The 26926-nt window shown below is 37.0% G+C and overlaps 3 protein-coding genes across 6 annotated transcripts; 1 reads left to right on the top strand and 2 right to left on the bottom strand.

The window, feature by feature from the left end:
* LOC117779613 (zinc finger X-chromosomal protein) lies at positions 1 to 2864 on the top strand. The gene is made up of 4 exons (XM_034615860.1): positions 1 to 89; positions 165 to 935; positions 997 to 2017; positions 2080 to 2864. The coding sequence occupies exons 1-4, from the start codon at positions 48 to 50 to the stop codon at positions 2601 to 2603; spliced, it is 2358 nt and encodes a 785-aa protein (XP_034471751.1). The 5' UTR covers positions 1 to 47; the 3' UTR covers positions 2604 to 2864.
* A 578-nt stretch (positions 2865 to 3442) lies between these two features.
* Positions 3443 to 10833, bottom strand: LOC117779614. Of its 4 annotated transcripts, none has more exons than XM_034615864.1 (4): positions 10740 to 10833; positions 7477 to 7564; positions 6199 to 6611; positions 3443 to 6025 (listed from the first exon to the last, which is right to left on the bottom strand). In XM_034615864.1, exons 2-4 carry the CDS (start codon positions 7484 to 7486, stop codon positions 5369 to 5371), a joined length of 1080 nt encoding a protein of 359 aa, XP_034471755.1. In that variant the 5' UTR covers positions 7487 to 7564; positions 10740 to 10833; the 3' UTR covers positions 3443 to 5368. The 4 variants fall into 4 exon arrangements, with proteins under 4 accessions (XP_034471755.1, XP_034471754.1, XP_034471756.1 ...); XM_034615863.1 differs by lacking the exon at positions 10740 to 10833 and adding an exon at positions 10403 to 10435; XM_034615865.1 differs by lacking the exon at positions 10740 to 10833 and adding an exon at positions 9959 to 10154.
* Positions 10834 to 11384: 551 nt separating this feature from the next.
* Positions 11385 to 26686, bottom strand: LOC117780044 (sialin). The gene is made up of 8 exons (XM_034616418.1): positions 26011 to 26686; positions 23560 to 23613; positions 14173 to 14244; positions 13605 to 14105; positions 13176 to 13546; positions 12588 to 12720; positions 12286 to 12527; positions 11385 to 12221 (listed from the first exon to the last, which is right to left on the bottom strand). Exons 2-8 carry the CDS (start codon positions 23597 to 23599, stop codon positions 12042 to 12044), a joined length of 1539 nt encoding a protein of 512 aa, XP_034472309.1. The 5' UTR covers positions 23600 to 23613; positions 26011 to 26686; the 3' UTR covers positions 11385 to 12041.
* Positions 26687 to 26926: the final 240 nt, after the last annotated feature.

The raw sequence follows: 26926 nt of genomic DNA on the forward strand, positions 1-26926 counted from the left end.
AAGTTGGTTTTATTTTGTTTAATGAATTTGTGTGTGAAACAAGCAAAATGGAGCGCAAAGAAGTGGATACACAACAGTTCATCGATCACGTAAGTGAATGACATTGCGAGCGCCTATTTAATTACCACAACTCTTGCTATTTCCCTCCCTTTCATACCGGACAGACGCTGCTGGCGTCGGAGCTGATGCAAAATAACTTTATGATGGATTTAATAGATCATTCGGGTGTTTTTCCGAAACCCGAGGGACCCACAAATCTCAGCACACCGAGCAATACTGCAAACGAGGCCGTTGGTTTCGTGCCGAAGCCAACGCTTACGCCGGAACTCAATTTTCATAATACAATTTTTCAATTTGTCAACAAACACGTTGTGGATGATGATGAAGCGAACGCAACGCGTTCCAATACGGTGCCCGCGTCTCCGGAACGGACACGCAGCAACTACGCCAAGGAGTCGGATGTGGAGTTTCTCACGCTAAACAGCAGTTTCCTCAATTCAGGAGCATCGGCAGCAGTTACTGGGAATGATGTGGAGGCACAACAAGGTTCCCAGCCAGCATTTTCAGCACTGGCCATTGAGCCCACGGTGCCCATCGATGTGTCCACGGGATTGCAGGACGATGAGCTGCTTTACGTCCACAGTGCATGCACGACAAATGCACGCAAAGTCTTGCCACATAAGAAACGCATCTCGAGGAAGCTCAAGGGTAATCTGGCCGACATGGAAGCTGATCTGGAGCAGCACAAGCCAGTGGTGGCCACATACAGCTGTGAGATCTGTGGCTATGCTGTGCACACACAAATCGAATTCTATGCACATCTCAAGGAGCACTATGATCCCAGCAATCTGGAGCAGCGCTTGGATGTGCCCCAGCAACAACGGCAACAACAGAAGGAACCGTTAGACATGTGTGGACTGTCGGCTCAAGATAAGGTAAATAGCTTGAATTGATAGCTGATAAGGTCTTACCATTACATGCTCTTAATATCTACAGCTGCAACAGGAGCAGGCCAAGCTGGATCAGGTGTTCCACGACGTGCAGTTGAACTTTGACAACTTTCACAACATCAGTCACGTGGATGACGACGTTGTGGATGATGTGGGCGTCAATATGGTCATACACACAGATACCATGTCACAGATGCACAAGACTGATGATAAGCTTACGCCCGTTGGCTCATCAAATGCCACCACATGCACTGATGTGCCCGTCGTGGATGATGTGGAATTCAGCGATACAGAGGATATGCTGGAGGGCATACGCAATGTGGTGGACAAGGTGTCCATTGAGGACACCTGCGACGAGCTGGTGGATCTAGAACTAACCACAAGTGGCATGCGTGCGCCTTGGTTCAATAACAATTACCCAGACATTGCCTTCTCCGGACTATTGCTGCCTGGAGAGCCTCCTCCAGCCTCGACGTCGCTGCTGAAGACAAATCAAATTGAAGCCGAGCAAATGACGCTTAATTTTCTCAATACAAGCAAACGCGATGTGGAACAACCGGAGCAGACATCGTCGCAATCAATGTGCCACAAGAAGAATTACATTGAGGCAACTGCAACGGCGGCAGCGGCGGCGGAGGAAGAAGACAACAGCGAGAACAACGATCAAACGTTGCTGGTGCCACAACCATCGCGAACTCCCACGCCCATTGGAGGCTCAGCCATTGAGCAACTGCAGCGTTCCCCATTGATGATAAGCGATTCCTTCAAAATGGAGGACGCGGAGGGCACTGCGCGAACGGAGAGAATAACCACATCCCCGGCAGCAGCCTCAGTGTCGTATGACAATGATGTGCATCCGATGGAAACGATGGAGGATAAGTCTCCAAGCGAGGATGGAAACGATACGAAGCGAAAGTTTCATTGTGAAGAGTGCGCCAGGGATTTCAACTCGTACAACGCCCTCAAGTATCACCTGTTTACACATACCCAGGAGCGTGCCTATCAATGCAACATCTGTGATCGATCCTTCTACAATCAGAGTGCGTTGACAGCCCACGCACGTATACGTGAGTAATCCAATAGGGATCTAGCTATCAATTGAATATATTTGTTTCTTTTGAACTTGCAGATTCCGATTCCAAGCCGTTCAAATGTGTACACTGCGATTACAAGTGTCGACAATGGGGCGATCTCAAGTATCACATCATCTCGAAGCACAGCGACGTCAAGGCGCACATGTGCGAATTCTGCGGCAAGAGCTTCTCCCGCAAGTACTCTTTGGTGGTGCATCGACGGATTCACACAAGCGAAAAGAACTATGTCTGTCAATACTGTGAGAAATCGTTTCGGGCCAGCTCTTATCTGCTGACCCACATCAAGGTGCATACTGGAGAGAAACCCTACGCTTGTGGCATATGTGACAAGAAGTTTCGGGTATCCGGCGACCTGAAGCGACACACACGTATTCACGATCCGGCAAGGGTTCGACAAATGCCAGAGAATTCAGCGAGTGCCCAAAAAAAGAGTGGCATCAACCACAACCACATTGGCAGCAAACTGAAGCAAATTGAGGATGAGGATGACGATGTGATCATTAATAACAAGTCTGATGCCATTTGCGGCGACAATGATCAGGAAATTTTGGGCTTATAGCCTTGTGCCAAGGTTTCTACAAATTAGAATTAGTATTATTGTACATAAAACACTTCCAATTGACATAAACCAATAAGTAGAAAGGCAATTAGCTTTGAAATAAATCTTAATGATGAATTCGAAATATTGTCAACGAAGGTTATCATTGAATTAACGAACTGACCACCCAGCAATCAAATATTAAGCATACTAATTTAATTGTTAATAAGAATTTAGAATATATCCCAATAAAAATAAAGTTTGGAATATCTAAGCAGAAATGTTTCCGATATTTTGAATTTGAAATATGTAAGCAGATCTCCAAAAAGAGATGATACTTTTATTGCGATACATTTAATGCTAGTTCTTCACACGCTCAGATTGTATGATGGTGAATATTGAATAAAAGTCGTCAGCTTTTTTTTTGCTTTCTATTGCAGAGCATTTCTTTATTTTCATTTACTTTGTGTTTTTTCTCGTTTTATTTTCATTTTATAATTTTCTTTTCTTTTGCACTTGTACCGTTCATCGACTTAATTCTTAGGGTTTATTTTTTCATTCATCATTTTAATGAGTAATATATATATATATATATATATATATATATATATATAATATATATATATTAAATATATATCATAATTATTAATGTAACTATGTACAACACAAGTGGCCCAAAGCCGCAATGAAATCTTTGTATTTTGTTTGTAACTTAACTTGTTTTTTATCATTTATGTTTTCTTAAATTTTTTTATTTTGTTTTTGTGTCTCAAAAATATTCAACATAAACTTCGATTGAAGATTCTTCCTGTTATTTGTGTGCTTTACCGTTATGTAGCCTTTTATGACCATTTTCACAATTTTTTTCACTTTAAACTTAAGAACTAGAACCTAGTATTGGTTTCTTCACTTGCTCTCTAACATACGCTCAGTCCATGATATCTTCCATTCTCCATTTATAATATATATATATATATATAATATAATTTAATTTCATATCATTTTGTTTGTTTGTTAATTAATTAATTTAAAAAATGATGAAAACTGCATGCCTAGTACCTTGCATTTCCCCTCTCCAGCTTGCTCCTGACTTGCCTGATCTTTGATGGATTTTGTTTAAGTTTTAGTTGGTGGTGTGGATTATGCTGTTTTGGTAGGTAGTGTGTGAAACATTTTGTGTGGTCTGTGTGTGTGTGTAATTCTATATGTTTTGGGTATGGTTATTGAAAATACATATTACGAAATTCTTCAACTACTTTTGGAGTTAACAGAAATCTTGCTTGCTTCTCACATTAAATATGATTTAAAATTAGCATTACTTTGAATATCATTTATAATATATATACTTAAAAATGTATGTTGCATGTTCTGCTTGCTATGGTTGCACACAATTATGGTTTTTGTTTTATTTTTCTTATTTTTTTGCTTGTATTTCTTTTGGTTTCTCATATCGATCGGTTGTTTTAAAATTTAATATGGTCTTATTATTGGTTGTTTTGGTTTTTGTTTAAAGTTTTTCGTTTTGTTTTATGTTTGTTTACATAAGCTGACAAAGAAAAGTTAATACACATACATATGCACCTGTAAATGTTTTCCCAATTGTTTTTGTTTGTTGCGTTTATTGTTTTATCATCAATGTCATCAATCATATTGTAAACAAAGGATATTTAATACGTACAATATATGAATGGTTTTAATTGATGGCAGCTTTTTGGTATTGTTTAATTTTTCGTTTTTTTGTTTAATAGTTTTTAGGATAATTTTAAATATTGTTTATAAAATAGCTTTCAACTGGTTGTTCTCCAACTGTCCAACATACATAGTTTCTCTGCTGTTGCTTACAAAAGTTTTAAATGTTTGTTAGTTGTTTTATTTGTTATTTGCTATTGTTGCCTGTTGCTGTCTTGTGTTTGTCCCCAGTGTTTGCTACGCTATTTTCTCCTACTCCTCCTCCGTCTGCTCCCACTAACCGCTCACAATTCGCTTATTCCCATTCTTGCTTTGCACATTACACAATTTATAGAAATATAATTTTGCTCTTTAAAGATTTCGAGTCTTCGTTCTACATCACACCACATTTTCATAATTTTTATTTTTTTTTTTTTTAATATCTAATTAAGTTTCTATTTCTTTTTTGTATGTTTGACTTGACGTAAACGTTTCTAAAAAAATTAAAATATTCGCTGACAATTTTCAAAAATGTTTCGGTTTGTTTTTGTTAACGCACACAAATACAATATTTACAGTTATGTAGTTACTACATACATTTATCCATATACATATACATATATCTAAACATCGCTGCAAACTTGACGTGTTTTTTTTGTTTTTTGTTCATTTATTTGTTATTATCTTTTGTATTTTTGGTTTAAAATTGTGAAAAAATAGCTGCTTTTATTGTTAGTTGTTACATTGTTAGCATATTTTCTGTTTAAAATCTCAATTATTTTTAGCTTCATGTAATTTGATTTGATATCTTTTCTTGCTGCTTGTTTTTATTGTTATTGATGTTGTTGTTGTTGTTGTTTATTGTATGCCTGTTGGTTGGTTGCGGTTTGTTGCCTGACGCGTTCGTCATGCCGTTTGATCGTGTAGTGTGCGCCTAATTGTATGGCCAGTGCTGTACAACGCTCTCGTATGTAAATCTCTCGTTGATCAACACTAGTTGCTTAGGTACTCTCTTACAGTTTGCAATTGTTGTTGTTGTTGATGTGGTTTTGTTGTTGTTTGTATAAAAAGTCTTTGATTTGCCTTTTCCTTTTCATTCGCTGTTAGCGCGCTCTGCATTAGAGACTCACCTGCTGCATCTTATCAAAATCTAAACACGGCCGATGCGGCCGCTGCAGTCTCTGTGTGGCGGCGGCGGTAACGGTAACGGCAGCATTCGCGGTTTCACCTACAGCTCCTCCTGCTCCTGCTCCTGTTGCTGTTCCTGCTCCAGTTCCAGCTGCAGCAGCAGCAGCAACATTATTGCTGGGACGTCGACGCGGCGAAATGGCGCAATGAAATAACTTCGCAGGCGGACTAACCGAACGCACCTCCATATCCAGTCCGGTTGTGGAGGCCGGACTACTCCTGGAGCTGTTGTAGTGGAAACTATACTTGGGCTGCGGCTGGTAAATATGATGCGAGCTGTTGCTCATCTTTAAGGAGCTGCTGCAGGCCTTAATCCCACTCGGCTCGTTCTCGTTGCCTCCTTCTCCGCCAGCTGCAAGTTTGGGGCATTTGTTGCTGTTGCTGTTTCCGTTGTTGCCGTCACCGTTCTCCTCATTTACACTATTATCACATAATTTAATATTTTCGATGCCACATCTGGCCTCCGATAATATCAGTGGCGTTGTGGAGCGGAACATCATATGGCTACGATTTGGCTTAAATGCCTCTAATGGCGGCGATGTACGAAAATTCACGGGCGTCAGAATGGGCTCCAGCGAGTTGCGCAACTGTAACGAAAAAGTAGAATCACTCGTTACTTAATTTTGATCACTTAAACGCTACTCGTTAAATATTGCTCGATATGTTAGTCGTAACGTTACACGTTTCTGATCAATTAAACTTTATCCGTTGTCTGGTTGACCCGTTACTCGTTGCTTTTTACTCGTTACTTGTTACTCACCTCATCATCAGAGCTGTGAGCCAGCGAACGCTTTCGATTCTCAACCATTAGCGTTGAGCTGGAACGCTTCGAGTTTGACGACGTTGTCGCACGCTCATCATATGGGGCCTCCGTGTCCAGAGATGAGGTGCAACCTCGATTCGATAGACGCGATGCACAGGACGAGGATGCCACTGTACTGGTGGCTGTAGTTGTATGCGCCGCTGCCGCTGCTTCGGCAGCAGCCACCGCTGATGGCCCATTAATCACCTCGAGCTCCTCCTCGGAACTATGCTGGTCATACATAAGATGGGCGCAGGATGACGACGACGACTGATGGTGACACATCATTGCAGCAGCAGCAATGGCTGAAGACTCGGATGAGCATGCAGTGTCGGTTGTAGGTGAGTTTGCATCCGTCCAGGAACTCAAACCTGTCATCAATAACAACAAATCTCGTATCGATTAATTCAACATATTACAATAGATCTGAAAAGTTTTGTCTAGCTAGACCCCGTGCTTAAAAAAAGTCCAGGGGTCTATCAAGTTTGTTTTAAGGAATATGTGCGTAACTGACAGAAGGAGGCGTGGCAGACCCTATAAAGTATTCTTGATCAACATCAATAGCCGAGTCGATATAGCAATGTCCGTCTGTCCGTCCGTCTGTATAAACATCTATGTAGATCTCAGAGATTAAAAGAGCTAGAGACACCAAACTTGGCATGTAGGTTCCTCTATATTGCAAGCAGATCAAGTTTGTTTCAGAATTCGGCCACGCCCCTTATTATATCATATCCAAATTATAAGAAAAATTTCAAAGCTAGTGACCCCAAACTTGGTATGTAGGTTCCGCTATATCATATAGCACCCATAGGAACAATTGGTCGAGAATGAAGTTTTAGTATGAAAAACCTTTTTTGTTTTATAAGACATCATAACCAAACTTATGGAATATGTATTTAAGTTAGTTGTATACATCCTTACCGAAGTTTGTGCAAATCGGACCACTATATCATTTAGCTATCATGTAGCTGTCTCAGTATGAAAATATTTTTGTTTTTTGAGATATCGTAACCAAACTGATACAATATGTACCTAACTTGGTTTTATATATCCTGACCAAAGTTGCTTCAAATCGGACACCTACATCATATAGCTGTCATAGGACCGATCGGCGAAAATCAAGTCTTAGGATGAAAATAAGAATCAAATTTCCACTTGTGTCTAATACGAGAAGCTTTTCAAACTCTTTACATTCTACAGATTTATCGTTATCAAATTCAAATTCAAATTACTTACTAGTTTCCATATCCACGTCTAAGTGACGTTTGTTTTCCACATCGAGGAGTTCACCATCAGATTCGGTGCCAGAGTCATTCGATTCACGCTGCAAGTAAATATTTAATGAAAAACTTAATAAATCACGAAGACAATTCATATTGAAATTCAATTAATTCAATTGTTACATTTCATTTTATTTGTACCTTTTTACGCAGAAAATTTTTCGATGCCTTTAATGAATTCTCGCGACTTTTGTGCCTAACAAACTTTATCATGATTTTTTGCTATTCGCCTTATTTTATTTATGTATTACACATTCCACACGCACACTCGCGCACAAACACACGTTCGTGTTTACGCGACGCTGCACCCACAACACTGAAAAACTTACTACGACGACGACGTCGACGTCAACTGTAACTGCGACGTCACCGTTCAGCCCGTTTTGTATGGGTGTTTGGATGTCCGTGGGGTCCTCTCGCTCTCACACTGATTTCCTACTACTATCACTACATTGCTAGTACATTTTTTGCTGTTACGTTTTACACTGAGTTTCGGTTTCTATTTATTCGCCATCGGTGTATGTATTTTTGTTTGTTATTTTTTGCTTTACTTTTGCTTCCTGATTTACGCGAGAGCTCAATGCGCTCTCTGTCTATTCTTTCTCTCTTCTTCTTCCCTCACCTAAGCACTCGGTTTCTTTCTCTCGTATTTACTGTTGCCGCCTACGCACGCCTGTTTGGCGCGTGTAAGCGCCGTTTCCTTTTTGTGCAATAATTTCAGTCACGTTTCATGCGCGACGTTTTGTTGTAATCTACACCGCTTTGCACTACCCACCCAGCGCAGCAGGAGCAGCAGCAGAAACAACAACAACAAGAAAAAAATGCTGCCGCTTTATATTCGTATCCGAGAGCCGAACACAACAACAGCCGAGTGAGCGCGCACCTTTCGCCGTAACTTATACAGCACGAATTTATTGATTTTCGGTCTCGTATTGCGGAAGCAAAAGTTCTTCAACAGGATCCCACGGCCAGACAGGAGTCAAAGCAGCCTCGATAAAACAACAGTAAATATTAATGTTAGTTTGATTCTCCACTTTTATCGTATACATTTATTTGCCTGTGTAGTTTTGTTGATCACTTGCTTTGCACAACACGATACACAACACACTTGAAACTGCAATTGCACTTTGCTGCATTGCTCTCAGTGGCAGACTTTTCGGCTCGCCAACTTATTACTACTATGTACGTATTACTATCATCACCCTTCACCGGCTAGCGCTGCGCTGAAACTGAAATATTATGGCCAAAAAATCTCTGCGCTGGCGCTGGAGCTCTGCTGCTGCTGTTACCGCTGCTGCTGGGGCCGTCGCTCTCACTTGCAATTTCTGTTCGTGTGTGTGGGAGCTTTTTGCACTGGTTGACTGACTGGCTGGGCTGGTCTGGGAATAGGGCGCGAGAGAGAGAGAGAGAGAGAGAGAGAGAGAGAGTGAGTGAGCACGGGGCAGGGGGCCAAACATGCGCGCACAACTCGTGCCGATTCGTGTGCCTTCGACATGGCTTCGGTTGTGTGGAAATGCAACGAGTTAGCAGCGTGCCCGTAGTACATAGTATTTATGCACAGAAGAAGCAGCAGCAGCAGCGCTAGTAATGGAAGTCGACTGCGAGCAATGCAACGAAATAAAATAGAAGAAGAAAAATACCAAAGCGTGCGAAAGTCTCTGCGATGTTCATATAAAAAATGATATGAGAGAAAAATGTGGAAACATGACATAAAAAAACAAATAGTTCGACTCGAATATGGATAGCAAGTTTGGCTAGTTTGTGCAATTGAATGCAGTTGAAAGCATTGAATAATGCTGCTGCCAGTTTCAATCACATTCAATTTGCTTTCAATTTACGCGGAAAATACTACGACGACGTATACGTGCTCCACGAGCACAAACACACACACAGACCCACAAGTACAGAGAGAACGACAGTTAAACGTAAACGTCTTTGCAGCGTCGTTTTATCCGGAGCAGACCTCTCTCCTCCACACCTTCGTCGTCTGACTATCGATTCCGCATTGATGTTGTTGTTGCGTCGCTGTTGGCAGCTCTAAGTACTTTTGTTCCATTCATACTACACACACATACACTGATGCAAAAGTGCATATATGCACACAGAGCCGCCTCACGCAGAGAATGAGAGAGTCAGAGTCTGACGTACGTACATATTTATGTATGTATGCATGCATATATGCATACAGTTTATGGTGTGGGTGTTTTGGCTGTGGGGGGCAAGTTGCAGAAGCAGCACCAGCAGCAGCGACTGCGTGTTGCAGCCTTTTTGGTTTCAGGTCTAAATTTAGCACTTGGCTTGCAACTTCGCAAGGATTTCTTTTACACTTTTTCGTTTTGCAACTACAAGTATATACATACATATACAAATACACTGACAGATATGCGTGCAGCACGCGAAAACCGTTTGGCCAATGTATCAAAATTTGTACAACTTACTTGAGTCACTTGAATACCATTATGCAAAATGTGGAAATTGAGCTGCCGTGATTTCCTTGTCCGTTGCTGAGAAATGGGGAACAACAAAATGTGCGGAATCCTCTTGTGATGCCTGCCTCCTAAAAGGGGAATCAAAACTATGATCCGGACTCTGGGCAACAAAACAGCAGCAGTGAGTGTCGAACGATGAATGGGGCCTCTGTTTTGTACTACAATTCACCAGCACTGGACTACGACGACAACGACGGCAGCAGCAGCGGCAGCAGCAGCAACAGCAGCAGCGACAGGCGCAGGTTGGGGTGGTGTTTGTTGGAGCACGCGACGCGTTTTTGGAGAATTGACAAAACAAGCGCAAGCGATAGAGAGACAGACACAGGCAATGAGAGAACGGGCCATACATATGTACATACGTACTGATACATGTTTATATTTGTACATACATACATATATATTTATAAGCATGTACACAGTGTTTGTGGAATTGTTGCTGTTGTAAGCGCTTTTACGCCAACTACAAATCCACAACACTCAGGCCTGGGATGCTGGCGCTGTTCTTTCTCTCCCATCTCTCTCTCCCTCTCTATCTATCTCTTGTGTGTTTGTTGTTTGTGCGTGGCTTGCATAAATGGCAACCCAATAAACATTTAAGCAGACGCCTAATGCAATTACTTTTCAATGTCAAGTCGCGACGCGCTTTTCTCTGCACCCACACACAACAGACAGCGTGGCTTTCTATTACATTTTACTACAAACGTAACTATCCCCTCCCCCACCCACTTACCTGTTTTAGTTATTTAGAGGCACGTCATCCCTTCATCGTTACTGTTTTTGTTATCGGCTTCGATGATTTGCTTTTCGCTCGGCTTGAATTTGTGGTCTGATAGTAGATGAATGTTGTTCAAAACGAAAAACAAGAGGCGGTAATGGCAAAGGTGGATGAGAAAGAGAGGAGGGCTGCCAAACCAGCTGAGCGACAATCAAAGTGCGAGAGAGAAAGAGAGAAGCGTAGAGAAATCTTGACGTCACTAGTGACCCTGTCATTGCTACTACTTGATCAAGATTTGTAGCACTGAGCTTTTGAGCGCGAGCTACCACAAACAAAAAATTAAATATAATTCCTTTTAAGAAAAGCATTTAATGAAATTAACATTTGATTACATACGATTTAATTTTTACAAATATTTTACAGTGTTAAATTAGTTTGTTTTGCTTACATTTTCGTAACACCTTTTACCAACGTGCTAATCGACATTTGCGTTCGTATCAATTTCCAGCGAGGTATCGATATGTTCCAAGTCAGTAAGTCCAGCAAATCGATATTTGAATTTAAAAATAAAACAAATTCAAATGAGCCTTTTTAATTTAATTTAATTTATTTAGAAATGAATCTATATGTAGATTGCATAAATAATAAAGTATACATGAATTATTATACTTAACTAAGCTTTGCATTTATATATTTAGCTAATACGAGTACATAGGCATGCGTTAAGAGACTACTTAATTAAAAAGAACATTTTGTGCACAAAAATAAACAATTTAAACATTTTTCTATCCTCTTTTGTACAACATTCTCATTGATGCAATTTCTATGCACTCCATGAGCATAGAGACATACAATATCAACTAAACTACACGTATATACATAAATTTAGTATTATTTTATAAAGTGTACATTAAACTGTGGCTCATTAGCATCAAATAAGTTGCTATATGGCCACGCCTACAACTAATGCTTTGAATCTAAAGTAAATATTACTTATTCATGGTTAAATAGTCATTCATCATTAGTATATATAGATGTATATATGTATGTATAGAAACTTTACAGGTTTTTCTAAATCTAATGTCTTCCATTATGTGCTTTTGCTTAAAGAATTTTTGCAAAACGTTAAAAATTTTAAGAATTAAATGGAAATTTTGTTAAAAGTATCAGAGTCAGTGCAGCACTCTCAAAATCTCAAAATGTGCAGTAGAAACTACTATAACTTGTGCGGATGCGGTGGGTTTTTTTTTTTTTTTTCAAATAATATTAATTTTAGTATTTTATCAGCACCGCCAAACTTCCGCCAAGATGGACAAATTACTTCTCATTCTTGAGAGGCATGCCCTCCTCCTGGGCAACATCGCCGATCTTGACGCGCTCTGGAGGATTGTTCCACGATTGGAGATCCCCAGATCCAATGATGACAAAGACAACAGCGGCCGAAATGTAGGTGACTGCCAGAATCCAAAAGACAATTTGCCACTGGTGGAACGAATCCTGTAAGAATCAAGTTGATATTATAGTAAAATTTGATTATATATTATTTACACAATGAACTTACATTCTGGTAGGTCAATGCTCCGACCATCCATGTGGACACGAAGCCGCCAAAGGAAGACAGTGAATTGGCCATGCCGAAGATGGTGCCGCTAAAGTTTGGCGCAATGTCCAAACCGTTGCCCAAGTAGCCCGCAGTGACAGCTCCATGTGCAAACAAGGCCAGCGTAATGAGAACCACTGCCCAGGTCTGATCCATGCCCAGGAACACCAATGCCACCATCAACAAACCCGGCGTAACAAGTGCTGTAAAAGTAAACCGGGAATGAGATTGATTCCAAGGGGAAAACTTCAAGGGTAACCTACCAAAACTGGTGAAGAGCTTGCGGGTTGCTGTAGTGCTCAAGGTGCCTCTATGACGCAGATAATCCGCCAGATAGGAAGATGCAACAGCCATCACATACTTGCCCAGATAAGGCAGCGAGGATAACAGACCATTCTGCAAAGAATTCAAATCATTTAACAAATATTTCATTTAAAAAACAGGTTAAACGATCGTTTCAATAGCAGCTATAAGATTAAGTTGTCCGATTGTATCCTAATTTTTTTTTAAATGTATAAGACAATGCCAAGTAAACAATCGGTGAGTTTAGTTGAGATATCTTAAGAAACAACAAAGTTTTTCATACTAAAAATATAGTAATCAAATTTTAGTTAAATTTAAGTCGTGACTTATAGGACAATTAGAAATACACAAGCTGTGAGATTGACAAATATATATCGAAAAATAAAAAACTTTTGCATACTAAAGGTTGATTTATGACTGATCTCTGCAATTATATGATACAGTACTCTAATCCGTGTATCAAGTTTCAGCAAGATATTTGTATAGAAACAGACTGACATGACCGAAATTATAATATCCACAATAAGAGTAAAATCTTTAATCCTCACCTTCTTGATAGGAAAGTGCAGAACCTTGGACATGAACGTAGGCAGTTGATTGATGACCGTGAAGAAGCCAAAGACGGATAGACCATGGGTGACAATGATAGCCCAGACGGCAGGGGAGCAGAGAAGTTGACCCCAAGGCACATAACTGGGACGCTTCTTGGAGGTGGTTGTGCCAATGGCCTCCTCGATCTCTCGACGCTCCTCCGCCGAAATGCGTGGATGAGTAGCTGGTGTTTCATAGACGAAAGTGAACCACAACAGAGACCACACCAGGCCAATGGCACCCGTCAAATAGAATGTACTCGCCCAGCCAGCAACCGAGATGAGGTAACCACAAACGGGCATCGTAATGGCGGCACCCAAGGACGAAGCTGCAAGTAAAACGAATATATACTACACTGTAATTATTAGTAAAGGATTATCACTTACCCATCATGTTGGACATGAACTTGGAGCGATCCATTGGTGGAATCCAGACAGCGGCAACGGGATGTATAGCTGGCCAGGAGGCGCCCAACATGAATCCAAGTGCCACACGCACTATGATCAATGCCACATAGCTAAGATGTGCCGCCAGTGGCGTTATCAATGTCAACAGACTCGCCCACAGCATGGAATGTCCAAAGACGCGACGTCCACCAATTAATTCGGCCAGACGACCACCTGGCAGCTCGGTGAGCACATAACCCCAGAAGAAACAGCCCAGCACAAAGTTGGTCTCCTGCGCATTCCAGGTAAAGCGTTCCTCCAACACATCCACACCATCTGCGGATGTGAAGTTCGTGATGATTCCCCCACTGCTGCTCCCGCTGCTAGTGTTGTTCAAGTCCAAGGTGTCGCTGCTATTCCCCGCCAGAGTGCCATTGCTGGTGGTGTTTGTATTGATGGAAGCTGGCATGACCATGTCCACAATAGCAATTGTCAGATTCACTGCAAAAATTTAGATACCAATTAGCCTAAGGCACTGAGGATTAAGACATGGGATAATGGCACTTACCTCTCAGGGCATAGTTCAGCATAAAGCCGAGCATTGTCAGCAGATTCAAAACTTGGCGACATGATAGCAAATCTGAAAAAAAAAAACAGTAAACAATTAAGAAATATGTAAAAAAAAAATAGAGACAAATAGATTTTAATAGATAAATGTTATACACATGCAAAATCCTTTTAATTTGCCCATATTCATATGGAATAGTTTAAAAATTTTATTATATGGTTAACAGAGTGGCCAAGAAAAAATAGAGTTCACATTATTTTTACATACATGTAATGAATAGTTCACTAATGCGAAAATACCTAAAATAAGAATTGTAGAAACGTGCGGGTTTCTCATTAGGGCTAGGGATCCTAAAAAAAATGCGATTTAAGCAGATAGTTCTAAAATAAACAGACTTTTGAAAATTTCTTATCATTGCGAAAAGTGCGTAAAAACGTTACTAATAATTTGTTTAATAGTTTAGTTATTGGGTTACAAATTGTAACCTAGAATAATAAATAACTTGTACAATACTTTGTTTAGTTTAATTAAACTTATGAGAATTGGAATTGTTGAAGTTTATTTTAAGTAATGCTAAATGTTAGACTAATTAGTGAGTTGTCTAGCGCGATTATCAGAAATAAATACATTTTACGATCAGACATAAACATCTGAGCGCGTGTGGAATATTCCTAGAGAGTAATCAGTCCTTTTGTGATAAGAAAAATGCCTGTACAAATATAGAATTGGAAGTGTGCATTAAGCACTGGACCGCTTGAAACCGATTCATAACTGAAAACCTATCCGGTATGACAGTTCTATTAAAAGATATAAAACATAAAGCTGATAAATAAGTAATCAAAGCGCATTGATGATAATCGAATCACATTAGGGGAATCAGAAACTAACAAGTATTATTGGATACTGTTCTAAAACTGATGTAATACGTTGTTTTCATTACATAACGCCCGTATGTAAGTACGGCGATAAGGCGTATTTATTAACTTTATTAATGATGCGATAAAACCCATTTGCAAACTCAACTGTCAATATTTGACCTCAATACGAAAAAAAGGTACATTAATTTGATTTGAGAATCATGTTGCCAATGGTCGCAGTAAATGCTATTAAATTACAAGAATTAAGGCTGCTCGGGAAAGAACTTAAGAGACAACTTAAGCTTTGGGCTGATTCAACAACATTTATGATCATCTGCTGCATAATGATGATGTGTGTGGAACTTTAAACTGTCTGCTCACTCGTGCGGTTAGTTATTTAAGTGCCAAAGTGCATTGTGCGCACAAAATACAACAGCAACAAAAGATACTTTTATAATAAAAAAAAAGAGAGGAAACTGCATTAATTTGTCATGCCATTGAACTTTGTCGTGGTTTGGAAGACGCGTCCAACTTCAATTTGCGACATTTGCGCGTGTGCATAATTTTTATAAGCTGTCGCTGATTATTGATGTTGAGCAACAAAAGCTGATTTAAACTGCAATCAACCCAATCCCCCCACCTCCAGTTACTCCTCTCCCAACTTTTCAATGTTACTGCAGGCGATCGAGAAAGCTGTTTATAAATACATATGGCAGCACTTGTTTGAATTTTAAGATTATCATCTGTTTAGTCTAGCGACAGTCTAGCTGTTGACACGCCCACCTGTGGAATCCCCAATCGAGAGGGAGAGGGAGATGACACTCTTAAGGCCATTTAATGTTAATAACATGCTAAGCACAGATATTTGAATCAGAAACAACAATTTGCACTTGGTATTCAAATAAGACAACAATAAAAACTGGCTCAATCCCAATACCCAGACCCAACAACAACAAGTTGTCCGTAGTCTGAGCCATTGGTCGTCTAGCGGTAATTTTTTGTATAGATTCTACTCCAAAATAAACCAGTAAAACGTGCATGAAATTTCATTTTATAATCAATTCAAAAAATAAATAAAAACACATACATAATAAGTATCACATTATATTGTTTCATAAGTGTAACCTGTTATTTTTTATAGTTTAAAATGTCTAGATCTATAGACTACGAAACGTGCTGATTCCTGACGACCTTTATAAAATTCAAGAATTTTTGTTATTCTTTGCGATATATTTTTTTTTAAATCAATGCTAAATGAACGTGTGTCTTCACATGATCAGACTCAAATATATAGACTCTGATAAGAATTTGCAACTTATAGGAAAATTATTAATACCGATTTACAATGTCTATAAATAACATTTACAGTCGCCAAATTGCAAGTCTAGACTCATTACAGGAAATAACCCAATTAAATTTAAACATTTTAAAGATAAGACCGAAAAAATAACTAAACTTCCCACAAATTTTCATTTTTAAATGGTTTCATTCATTTAAGAATAATGTGTCTTCAATATTATGAGTTTAAATTAATTATTTCATTTTGATAAACTCTAATTTAATTTTTTTGAAATTTAAAATTCTTTTTTTTTGTTGGAGTCAAACTCGAGTTCACATTGAGTTCAACTTCTCAGCATATATTTGGCCGAAGGGTACTGACTCATCTCCGAAATGCTTACGCTTTCCAAGAATTCTCAACGTTGTCAGCCTTTGAGCAAGTTTTTGTTTTTGCGTTGTTTTTGATTAATTGTCGCTGAAAACGTTTTTTTTTTGTTTTTGAAAACAACATCCATACCGGTCAGAACTAACTTTTTAAATGAGCCTTTTGCTTTTGAAAATAATTTTTTAGGAGGCTGAACTTTGTGGCTTGTAAAAACAAAGTACAAAAAAAAATGATACCGGCTTGCAGCTTTTTGCTGAAGAAATGTTGTCTATTTTTTTTTGCTGCGATAATTAAAAATTTAACATTTACACAATATTTTTTTTTCCTAAATAAAGTGTAGAAATGCACTTTAGCATTTATTGGCTTTTGTTTTTTTTTTTGACCAGACGAATATTGAAAAAATTTAATTTGCGCTTCCAAGCAAATAATTAAACAAGTTTTCAATCTTAAGTAACCGAAAAGTTCGGCTCTGCGAGCATAAAATGTCCATTAAAAATAACAAAACGTTTAAAAATAGCCCCAAAAAGCAAAGCTCATTAAGAAACGGCAAAAGTTCGAAGAAAACAACAACATAAAAAAAGAGAAGAAAAGATGATGATGAAGTTGTTGAAGAAGAAACAATGTTTTGGGGGCAAACGTGATACTAAAATTATTTTTTTATGCTAATTTCAGACACCAGACTCGGCAACATGTGAATCTGAATCGAAATCGCAATCGAAGTCTGTACCTGAATCTGTATCTGCGATTCGAGTTTGAGTTAGGAATTGAGTCATTACATATTGGGTGAGTTCGTTGATTTCGAATGACAATTTACATATGTAAATACTCATTAAACATTTGCAAATGTTTTTGCACTTGTATTTTGACCGAGGGAAAAGTGTAAAGCAATTAAGAAAATTATAATTAGGTATATGAAAAGACGTATTTCCGGCGTTTCATGTAATTTTTGATTAATATATTTGACGCAAATTAGTATGAAACATCTTTGTATACCCTGTACAAAGTGAAAAATTTAATGAACGGGTATTTTAAATATGCGTTTATAAACAAATGTATTAGCAGTGCATTTTAATACGATATATATGTTAGATACATCTATATTAGAAGTAGATTTTTTCGTCTAATTTCAATTGGTACATCGGGTTTCTTTTAGTTGCATTAATTGTTCTGTTGTTCGCTTAATATCTCAGAGCATTTAATGTCGCTTCTTCAAATGCTCGTCTATTTTTAAGAGCTTGATGCTTTTGGTTCGGGCCGTCACAACCAACAAATGCGAGCACTTGGTTCGAAACTAAAAGATAAAATATTATCTTGCAAAAATTTCAATTTTTGTTAAATATTTTAAAATGTTTTTTTTAATTTTTTTTTAATGCGCGTTTCCTGACCTTCAAAATGGAAAATGTGCTACGCATACAGGGTGCCTTTATCAGGCTAATATACTTTCCTGTATATCGCCTCGTCCGAATCTTTAGTGTTCCAACATAACTGTAAATACATATACGTATTTATTTGAAACGTGTGGCATTTATCCAAAGGCCATGTGATCTGTGAATTTCCTTTGGCAAATTTGTCCCCCAAGCAACCGCATCGACGTCATACGCTTTGGTATTCTTTCGTTTTGACTGCTTGCCAATTTGTATCTATGTATATACAAGTTTGTATCTATATTTGTTTGTGCGTAGAAGGTGCGCCCAAAATCATGAGTCTATTTTCCAGAACAAGCGCCTACGTACGAGTATTATGATATCGTATATAGTTTGTAAGTCAATTAATTGTGGGTTTGTTTGCACTCGGGACTGTCTGAATAGCCGAGTGAGATACAAAGTATGTGTATCTGTCTCTGTCAATCGATGACATTGTTAGTTTGCCTTCCAGCTGCAATTATTAGCTTGATACTCAGTAAAATGTAGATACATTTCCTGTGCTGCCAACTGTTTTCCAATGCACATTTTTACGGAACTGGCCTTGTTTGCATTTTGTAATTCAATTTGTTGCTGATTAATTTTAATTGTACTTATATAACTGGTTCTGTTGCCACTTGAATAGTTTGTTGTAGCTCACTTATTTGTTAACAATAGAGAGTGAATTGATTAATGGAATCCGCTTAACAGTGGAACACAAGTTCTCTTATCATATTCACTTCAATTGATGCCAATGAAATGAATAAATGCTGAGTGAATGTTGAGTGAGTGTTGCATCTTCGTTTCCCTTTAGCATTGTCCTAGTTTCCTGCGGGTAAATTCCATGACGATTGAGCTCGAATCATGGAAAAATTTGCAACTTCTGAGATTGCAGATAGAAATTGGCATTGGGATTGGAATGAGATCTGAGATTGAGACTGGAGCACTTGTTGTGCACTTGTTGCGCTTTAGTACAAAGTACAAAAAGGAAAATTCTGCTGATGATGACTGTCGTCTCATACCAATTGAACAATGTAAATTGTAATCACAAGCGATCAGCAATTGAAAAATCTGATAAGCCCCACTGTTAATCAACTGAGTACAAAATACCCTAAGTCTTTAATAAAAAAATTATTTAGTTAAGTTTATAAAATTAGCAATTATAATCAGGTCTAACTGAAAGCAAAGCGAGTTGTTTTTAATGAACATTTCCATTATTATTACAAGTAAATAATTACTTTTTAATTACGAGGGGCTCGTCAATACACTGAACACACATTTTACGGTTTCTAGCTGACAATTTCAAATACAAATTCAAATACAATCTAATTTAATCTAATCTACAATTTAAATATATACATCTATATTATTCACACTTCTTCAAAAAATTTATATATTTTCCACTTGCCCATTAATAAATAAATAAAAAAAAAAATAAAGATAGAAAAACATTAAAAGAATCACAACGAGAACATTTAATCGCACTACTCTTAGTAACAAGCTCCAATGCTGAATGAAAATAAAGTCGCCCTGACAGGAGTATACCCTGTAATTTATAATAAAAATAAAATTAATACAATTGTATTAATTTCGATTAAATTACAGGGTAGTCACACGCGATGTGAATGCTCTTTTTTAAGGCCAGACACAGGGGGCTTGCCGTTCTATACTAGATGTTCTAGCACACAAATATTTATAATCTTTGGAAGATGCTATACGTGTATGTAAAGATTTCATTATTGTCTTGGCTATAGATTGGCTTATCGGGCAACTCAGACAAAAGTGTCCGTCCATCGGGGACAGCGAAACTTGGACATCGATATGGAATCGGTTCAAAGTCGGCACATGCCGCGCTTTTATTTTGTGTTAGTTTTATAGTTTTTTCATTCATTTGATTTGATTAAATTAGACGATCATTGTCCTAAGACATTCTTGAACTTTTAGCTTTCAGCAAAGATTTGTTAGTTGTTTTTATTTTTATTTATTTTTTATTAATGCGCAACGTTTTGTTCAATTGCGTTAAATGTGTGCCATGGAGCGGAAATAACTAACATTAAATTATGTGCACTTAATAGACACGGACAATTATGCGAAAAATTGTTGTTTTATCGTGTTTGCTGACAGGTTTTCGAAATCGATTTACGTTGTAATTATGAGTTCATTTACTGCACAAAAACCACAACAATAAATTACAACAAAATATGAAAATAAATACTTGAAGTCGACGACAATAACGTGTTCAATTGGGTAAACAACTTCAACTTCCACGAAATTAATTAACGTCAATTAAAAACAATATATTTTTTTTCCTTGCTACAGCGTACCTAAAACTTATTCATCAAAAGACTGAGAGTCGACTTAATTAATGCATATTAAAAAATCATAAAATACAAAATTCCCCAACAAAATTTGTCATTTAACAATTTTTTTTATTTTAACTAAAAAAAATGGGCCGCTTATAATGTTATTAATAATACTACAAATAAATTGAAAAAAAAAACTTATTAATGTGGTGAAAAGGGGAAACTTTTAATTTGATTAATCAGTACAAATTAAAGAGCTTATATGAGTAGGCTTATAATCTTACAAAATGACACATACTTTTATATACTTGCTATGGTTTCTAAGCTAGGGTCTGTTACTAAGATGGAACCTTATCGGGGCTGGGAATTTCAATATAAAACTAAAAAACGTGGCATTCAAATGAATGTTAATTATGGAAAATGAAAATTATTTCGAAGAATTTAAAGTAAGTTGCACATTATTAATAATATATACAAAATAAACAAAATCGTAGTAAAAAACAAATTGAATAAGAAAATTAAACTAACTAATTTACAGGAATTTGCACATATTTAGGAATTATTTTAAAAGTCGTATTAAAAATTAGTTTGTGTTGGGAATAATTTTAGAAGTTTCCAATTGACAAATTAAGTATTATGGAAACTTTCCAAAATAGCTATTGAAATAATCCGGCCTATGCCAATTTTCAATTATACTTATGTGTATATAAAAATCAAAATAATTCCTATGGTAAAGGCTAGATTATTTCAATGAAAATTATTTCACAATAATTAATTGAGTCATTTATTTTTTGTTTCCGCCAATTTAGAACAAAAACGGAATTCGGAACATGTCAGAATATTCTATAATAAAAATGTACATTTATGCGCTAGCCTTTTAGGATTGAACACGTTGTACAAATGTGGTAATTCTATGTATTTGTATTCATACTCGAACTTGCAGCTCCATGCGGTGCAAATAATTGACCTTCAATGTGCAATGCGGTTTTTCAATGTTATTTTCTTATGCCACCTTCGGCCAGGTTGGTTGCTTGGTTGCTTACTCAAGTGCAGGGCCAGACACATAACGTTTTGCCACAATTGTGGTGCATTTTGATTAGTGGGTTAGTCGATCGACAGTGGGTGTAAACTGCATGCGAAATGCATTTAAATGGTTTTATTTTATGTTTTTTCAATTATTATAATTTGAGTTGTGAATAAAAAAGCATTTAAATGAACACAATTAATTAGCATTCCGTCTGTCTGACTGACTGTCCATGTTATTGACATGAATCACGCGCCAGGGGACAAGGACGTTTATGAATGTGCCTGAAACTCGTGTGACTTTTAGACGTGCAGTTAAGGTATCTTCTACTCCCTTACCCCTTACCCAGTTTTCTACCCACATAAATAAATATCTCTATTCATAAACGTGTTAATTGCCACTAGCTTTGATTTTCAGTTAGCACATCCGGCTTATCTAATATATGTATATGCGGCATATCCAATTGTCATATCATGTGCACTCGTCTATGACGCTTGTCTGCGAACTTCAACTACTCCACTATCTAACTGTCTGTCTGTCAATCTGTCTGACTTATTTGTCTGTTTACGTCTAAAGTGCTAAATAGCTCAAATATGCTTAAATAACCGGCGCTGATATGGCAATTAGCTTTTTTTAAAATTCTTTTTTGTTAACGCGCAATTTAGAACCAGCTGCTTTAATTGCACCTTCAATAACAATGAAGAATTTTCTGTATTAGTCCCTGAACTAGCCCACCCACATCAGAACAGAGCAGTACAGAACAGAGTTGGATTAGTCAACCGACAACGCGTCGTGCTCAACTGGCGTGACTGTTCTAATTTGTTTGATTAGCTTGTGTATTTACGAGTAGTTCTCGGAATGTCACAACAATGGCGTCATAAGGATCAGCTTAGACCACACACACAAACACACACAGATGGGTCCCACATTTCCGACGGTGTAACGACAACGCCCTAAAACTTCCCTTCAAACAAAACTTGTTGATGACATAGCTAATATTGAGTGTTTGTCAAGGATTTCTTCAAAAGGATTAATAATCATAATTAGCACTTGACAGGATTTATAATATTAATATAATAATAATACCGTTTAAAATTAACGAGAAAATTGCTTTATGCAGATTTCAATAATGAATCTACGTTTAAAGGGAATCGAAATAAAATTCTTCATAGTGAATTGAAGTGGACACTGCGATAAATATTATCAAAAAATCATAATTAGGTGAGTTCTACAAATTTATAACAGCGCTAAAGCAACACAAAAGCAATTGCTGGTGTTCCTGAAAACAAGAAAGCATTGCTTTCAAATGTCTAAAAAAAAATTTGAGAGATTTAACAAAATAAAATATTTATTAAATTGAATTAAAATGTCTTTTAAGTTTGAACTGAATAAAAATCCAATAAATATGTGTTTGAAAATATTAAATATCTGACATTTTTGGAACACCAACATTTTGAACGGTTGTTTTCATAAACATTTCCCTTGAAAATCTCTAGAGGTTTCTGGAACACACCAGAATAATGAAAGATTCGATATAAAACTCCAAAAATATATAGATAAACTGAAGCTTTTAATTCTTTATTTACTTTCTCACAAAAAAAAATTCAGCATAATGTTTATAGTGTAAGTCTAAGCTTATCTCTGCTGTACCGCAACAATTTAGCTATTATTAAAGTCGAACATACAAAACAATTAAATTGAAGTGAAATGCAAACGCAATTGAAAACAAAAGATGCAAGCTTTTAAGTTTTTTTAAAACTGATAGAGATCCAATTTGAGGCCACACAGCATTTAGAACTCAATGAAGTGAAACATTCAATTGATTGCAACCTAGATTAAAGTTTTCTCATTTGACACCATTCGAATATTGAATGGCATCGAGGGCCGGTCTCCCCAAATCAATTTGTTTATAACCGAATTGAATCGAGAAATGAGTTGTCAGGGGCATGATATATTTCTATGTCAGCAAATTGAAAAACCGATCTAGATTCTAGAAACAGCGTAAAAAAAATAATTACAAAAAGGGGGCTCGACTGTTAGCTCATAGCAATATGTACAGTTGTCGCGGTGTAAACAAGTTGAGTGCAAATTTGATAGCTAACTATTTTGTAGGGTAGCTAAACTCGTTGTTTATACTTACTTTGAAATCTGTGAAGGCCCCGTTTCTCGGTATTCGACATGTCGCCGTTTGCAACTGCAAATTGATAAAGGAAAAATTCAAATTAAAATGCGAATTCGAATATGCAATAGATAGAAAAAGAAAAATATAAATTTGAATTAAAATATGCAGAACGATACTACAAATATGATAAAGTGTCATGTGATATGATATGATATGATAAATGTGCAATTGCGTGATATCCATCATGTCGAAAGCTGCATACTTATAGAATTCTAGTTAATGAAAGACTTTTTCGATAATTCAGCTCTTATCTTATCTCGTTATCTCTGCGGTTGTCTCGTGCACCCACCGAGAACTTAAACCGAAACGTGCTCACTTTAAATAAATGATACAGATATGAAAATTCCACTTTAAACAGTTATCTGATAAGAAGAAGTGGGTATATACCCCATCACAAAATGACTCAGAGCCAATGAAAGTTAGAGCAAATAGACGACAGCTTGGACGGACAGACTCATTCATAACTAACTGTACAGCAAAGATATGATATGAACCCGAACCAACTGAAACCCCTTTGATTGCGACTGCGTAGCGGGACGAGACGAAACTCTTGGGACTAGAGTCTAGCACAATGGTTGCTTATCATAAACAATTGTTGGTCGTCTCTTGCTTTAAATGTCGCCGCTAAAAACCGCATTCGATGTCTAAAAATATATATGTAGTGTACTCCTAAGAGTTGTTATCTATGTAAGTTCCCATGCCCAGTGTCGCTATAAATCAAAGTGATTCGAAATATTCTCTGGCGCCATAGATATCTAACACCTGATGTCTATGCAGTAAAATAGATCATGCTGAATCATTGTGAGATATATGAATGAAAAAGAACGAGAGAAAAGAGAGCAATTGAATAATCAGGATTTTTATATTAATCACTGTAGATCTTAATACTTTCTTTTTTTTAGTAAAATAATCTAAAGTATGAAGAAAGTCTCTTATAGAATGCCTTGATATAATTTCCAACAACATGAACTTATGATATTATCTTCAATTTATATTTGTCATTTTTACAATTTGTAATGTAATACTATATCACTTCTGGTTTTCAAATTAGTAAGAGTTTGGATTTCGCTCAGTGTACAAGTATGCTAATATTAAACTGCACATGTTTTGTCCAGACTGCATAATAATTATTTATAATCAGTGTCGGGTTCTAAGCCCTAGCAACAACACTAAACAAAGCGACACTTGTTATCAGAGCCCAGAACAACAACAACAATCACAGTTCGTTAGCCCATTAAAAAGGCAATAAAATTAAGTATGCAAATAATTTGGCAAGCTCCTGGCAACAAACTCAATTCAAATTGCCCATGTGTGGGGGTGGTTTATTCAAACAAATACATTATATAGATTTTTTTTTGTATATATGTAACTGTGTTGTTGTCCTTGTTTGACATGATTAACATATGAGTGTTGTTGCCGTATTATAGGACACATATAAATAAAATAAAAGCGGCGTCTGTCAATATATGCGTATAATTACGAATAAATAGATTTATATGATGGTGTGTCTTGGGTATTGTCTATATACGACATATATATGTCTATGAATGTACATATGTCTAAATGTATGTGTGTATGAATGCTGTTGACGCGCTCACATGCAACACATTGAGGCATTCACTCCCTCATTTCTCTTTGTACGTCATTTGCTGACTAACAAGGCTATACGTTCTCAATTATATATAACAGATACATATATACTTGTATATAAACAAGCTAAACATATGTGTATACATATGTAAATACTTGTATTTGCGGTTGCCGAAAATGCCGCAGGTCGCTAATGGTTTTTTTTCTTTGATTCTCTCAAATTCATTGCACTTTGTAAAAAATTTAAAAAATTTTATTAGAAATTTAATATTATAAACAGTCACAGTTACAATTATAATTATAATTACTTTGTTATATTATCTGCTCAAATCAAAATTTAGTTTACAGATATTGTATTTTAATTTAAATACTCATTTTTAAGATCACATATTCGAATTTAAAGTTTGTTTTATTAATTCTTTAAACAAATCCTGTCAAAATTCTCAAGGTAGAATGACAATAGTTTTTTCAGATATCGACTGATCAAAATATACATGTTATAAGTAGTACCTGATTTTACCACATGCTTAAGTACAGACTGCAGTTAAACAGAAAACTGGCACTCTGATTCCAATGGTTTAAAAATAAATACAATAACAGCCTTGTTAATTAAAAGATACTTTTGCAAAATGTGTTCGATTTGTGTACTTGAAATTCACACATCCAAATACTTCAGATATCAATTAATGGAATAGAGTGCTGCCACTTTAGTTGAATGATAAGATTGAAAACCCGCATGAAAACACTTAAATTTTACACTAGACAATAAAATGGGGTGACATAGGGTATTTAGTAATATTCGATCTATTTAGCACTCACCTTGAACTTGACGACGTATGAAAACGCAAATTATTCAAAGCAAATTATGTAATTTGCTCAACACACGCTACTAAACAGTTCGTATAATTATATTTTAATTACAAATATTTAACACTTCTTACAACAACAAGTTGTAAAGGCGGCAAAAGACAACAACAAATCGCGCGACGTCACAAAAAAAAGTGACAACAAAATGTACGCGCGGTTTTGTTTAGTTTTTTTTATATAAGAATTTTTTGAATTGGATTTATTTGGCACAGTCAAAAAAAACATATGCAAGTATTTAGAACTAATGTTTAAAATGCACACTATAAACACACTAACACACACACACACGCGCGTGGTGACTGAAACACTTTTATGTTTATTTCTCTTTAGTTTTTTGTTGTTTTTTTGCTTGATTTGAAAATTGCTTTCGAAACTCTTGTGAGGCAGCTGTTGGTTGATTTTGAAAAGAACACTTTTTGTAGAAATGTCGAGAGCAGCGCATGCGCAGGCAATATTTTGTAGTTATTTTCTCGATTCTATTTCAACAATTTTTAAAACAGTTGGTTGTTGGCTCTTTGCCTTATGCTTCTTCCTCTGTCTTTGCCTTCGCCTTCGCCTGCTCCTGCTGAAGCTGCCTGACACTCCGATTGTTGGAACTGAACTGAAAATTTTGCCTGCGCTACAGTCGCTTTTTCTTTGCTTCGAGCGAGCGTCGCGCCTGCTATGTTGACGTCGACGCTGACAGCGACGCTGACGTTGAATTGAACGTCGACGCTGGCGCTGACAGCATCGGCTGGCGTTCGGTTCAATGGGGCCGTTTTTACAATGGATCGCGTGTACGCATGTATTAGTGTTATGACTCTTGCTGCTATTGTTGTTGTTGTTGTTGTTGCAGTCATCGCTGTCGACGTCACCGTCGCCGTCGTCG

Source organism: Drosophila innubila, assembly GCF_004354385.1.
Source record: "Drosophila innubila isolate TH190305 chromosome 2L unlocalized genomic scaffold, UK_Dinn_1.0 4_B_2L, whole genome shotgun sequence".
NCBI lineage: Eukaryota > Metazoa > Arthropoda > Insecta > Diptera > Drosophilidae > Drosophila > Drosophila innubila.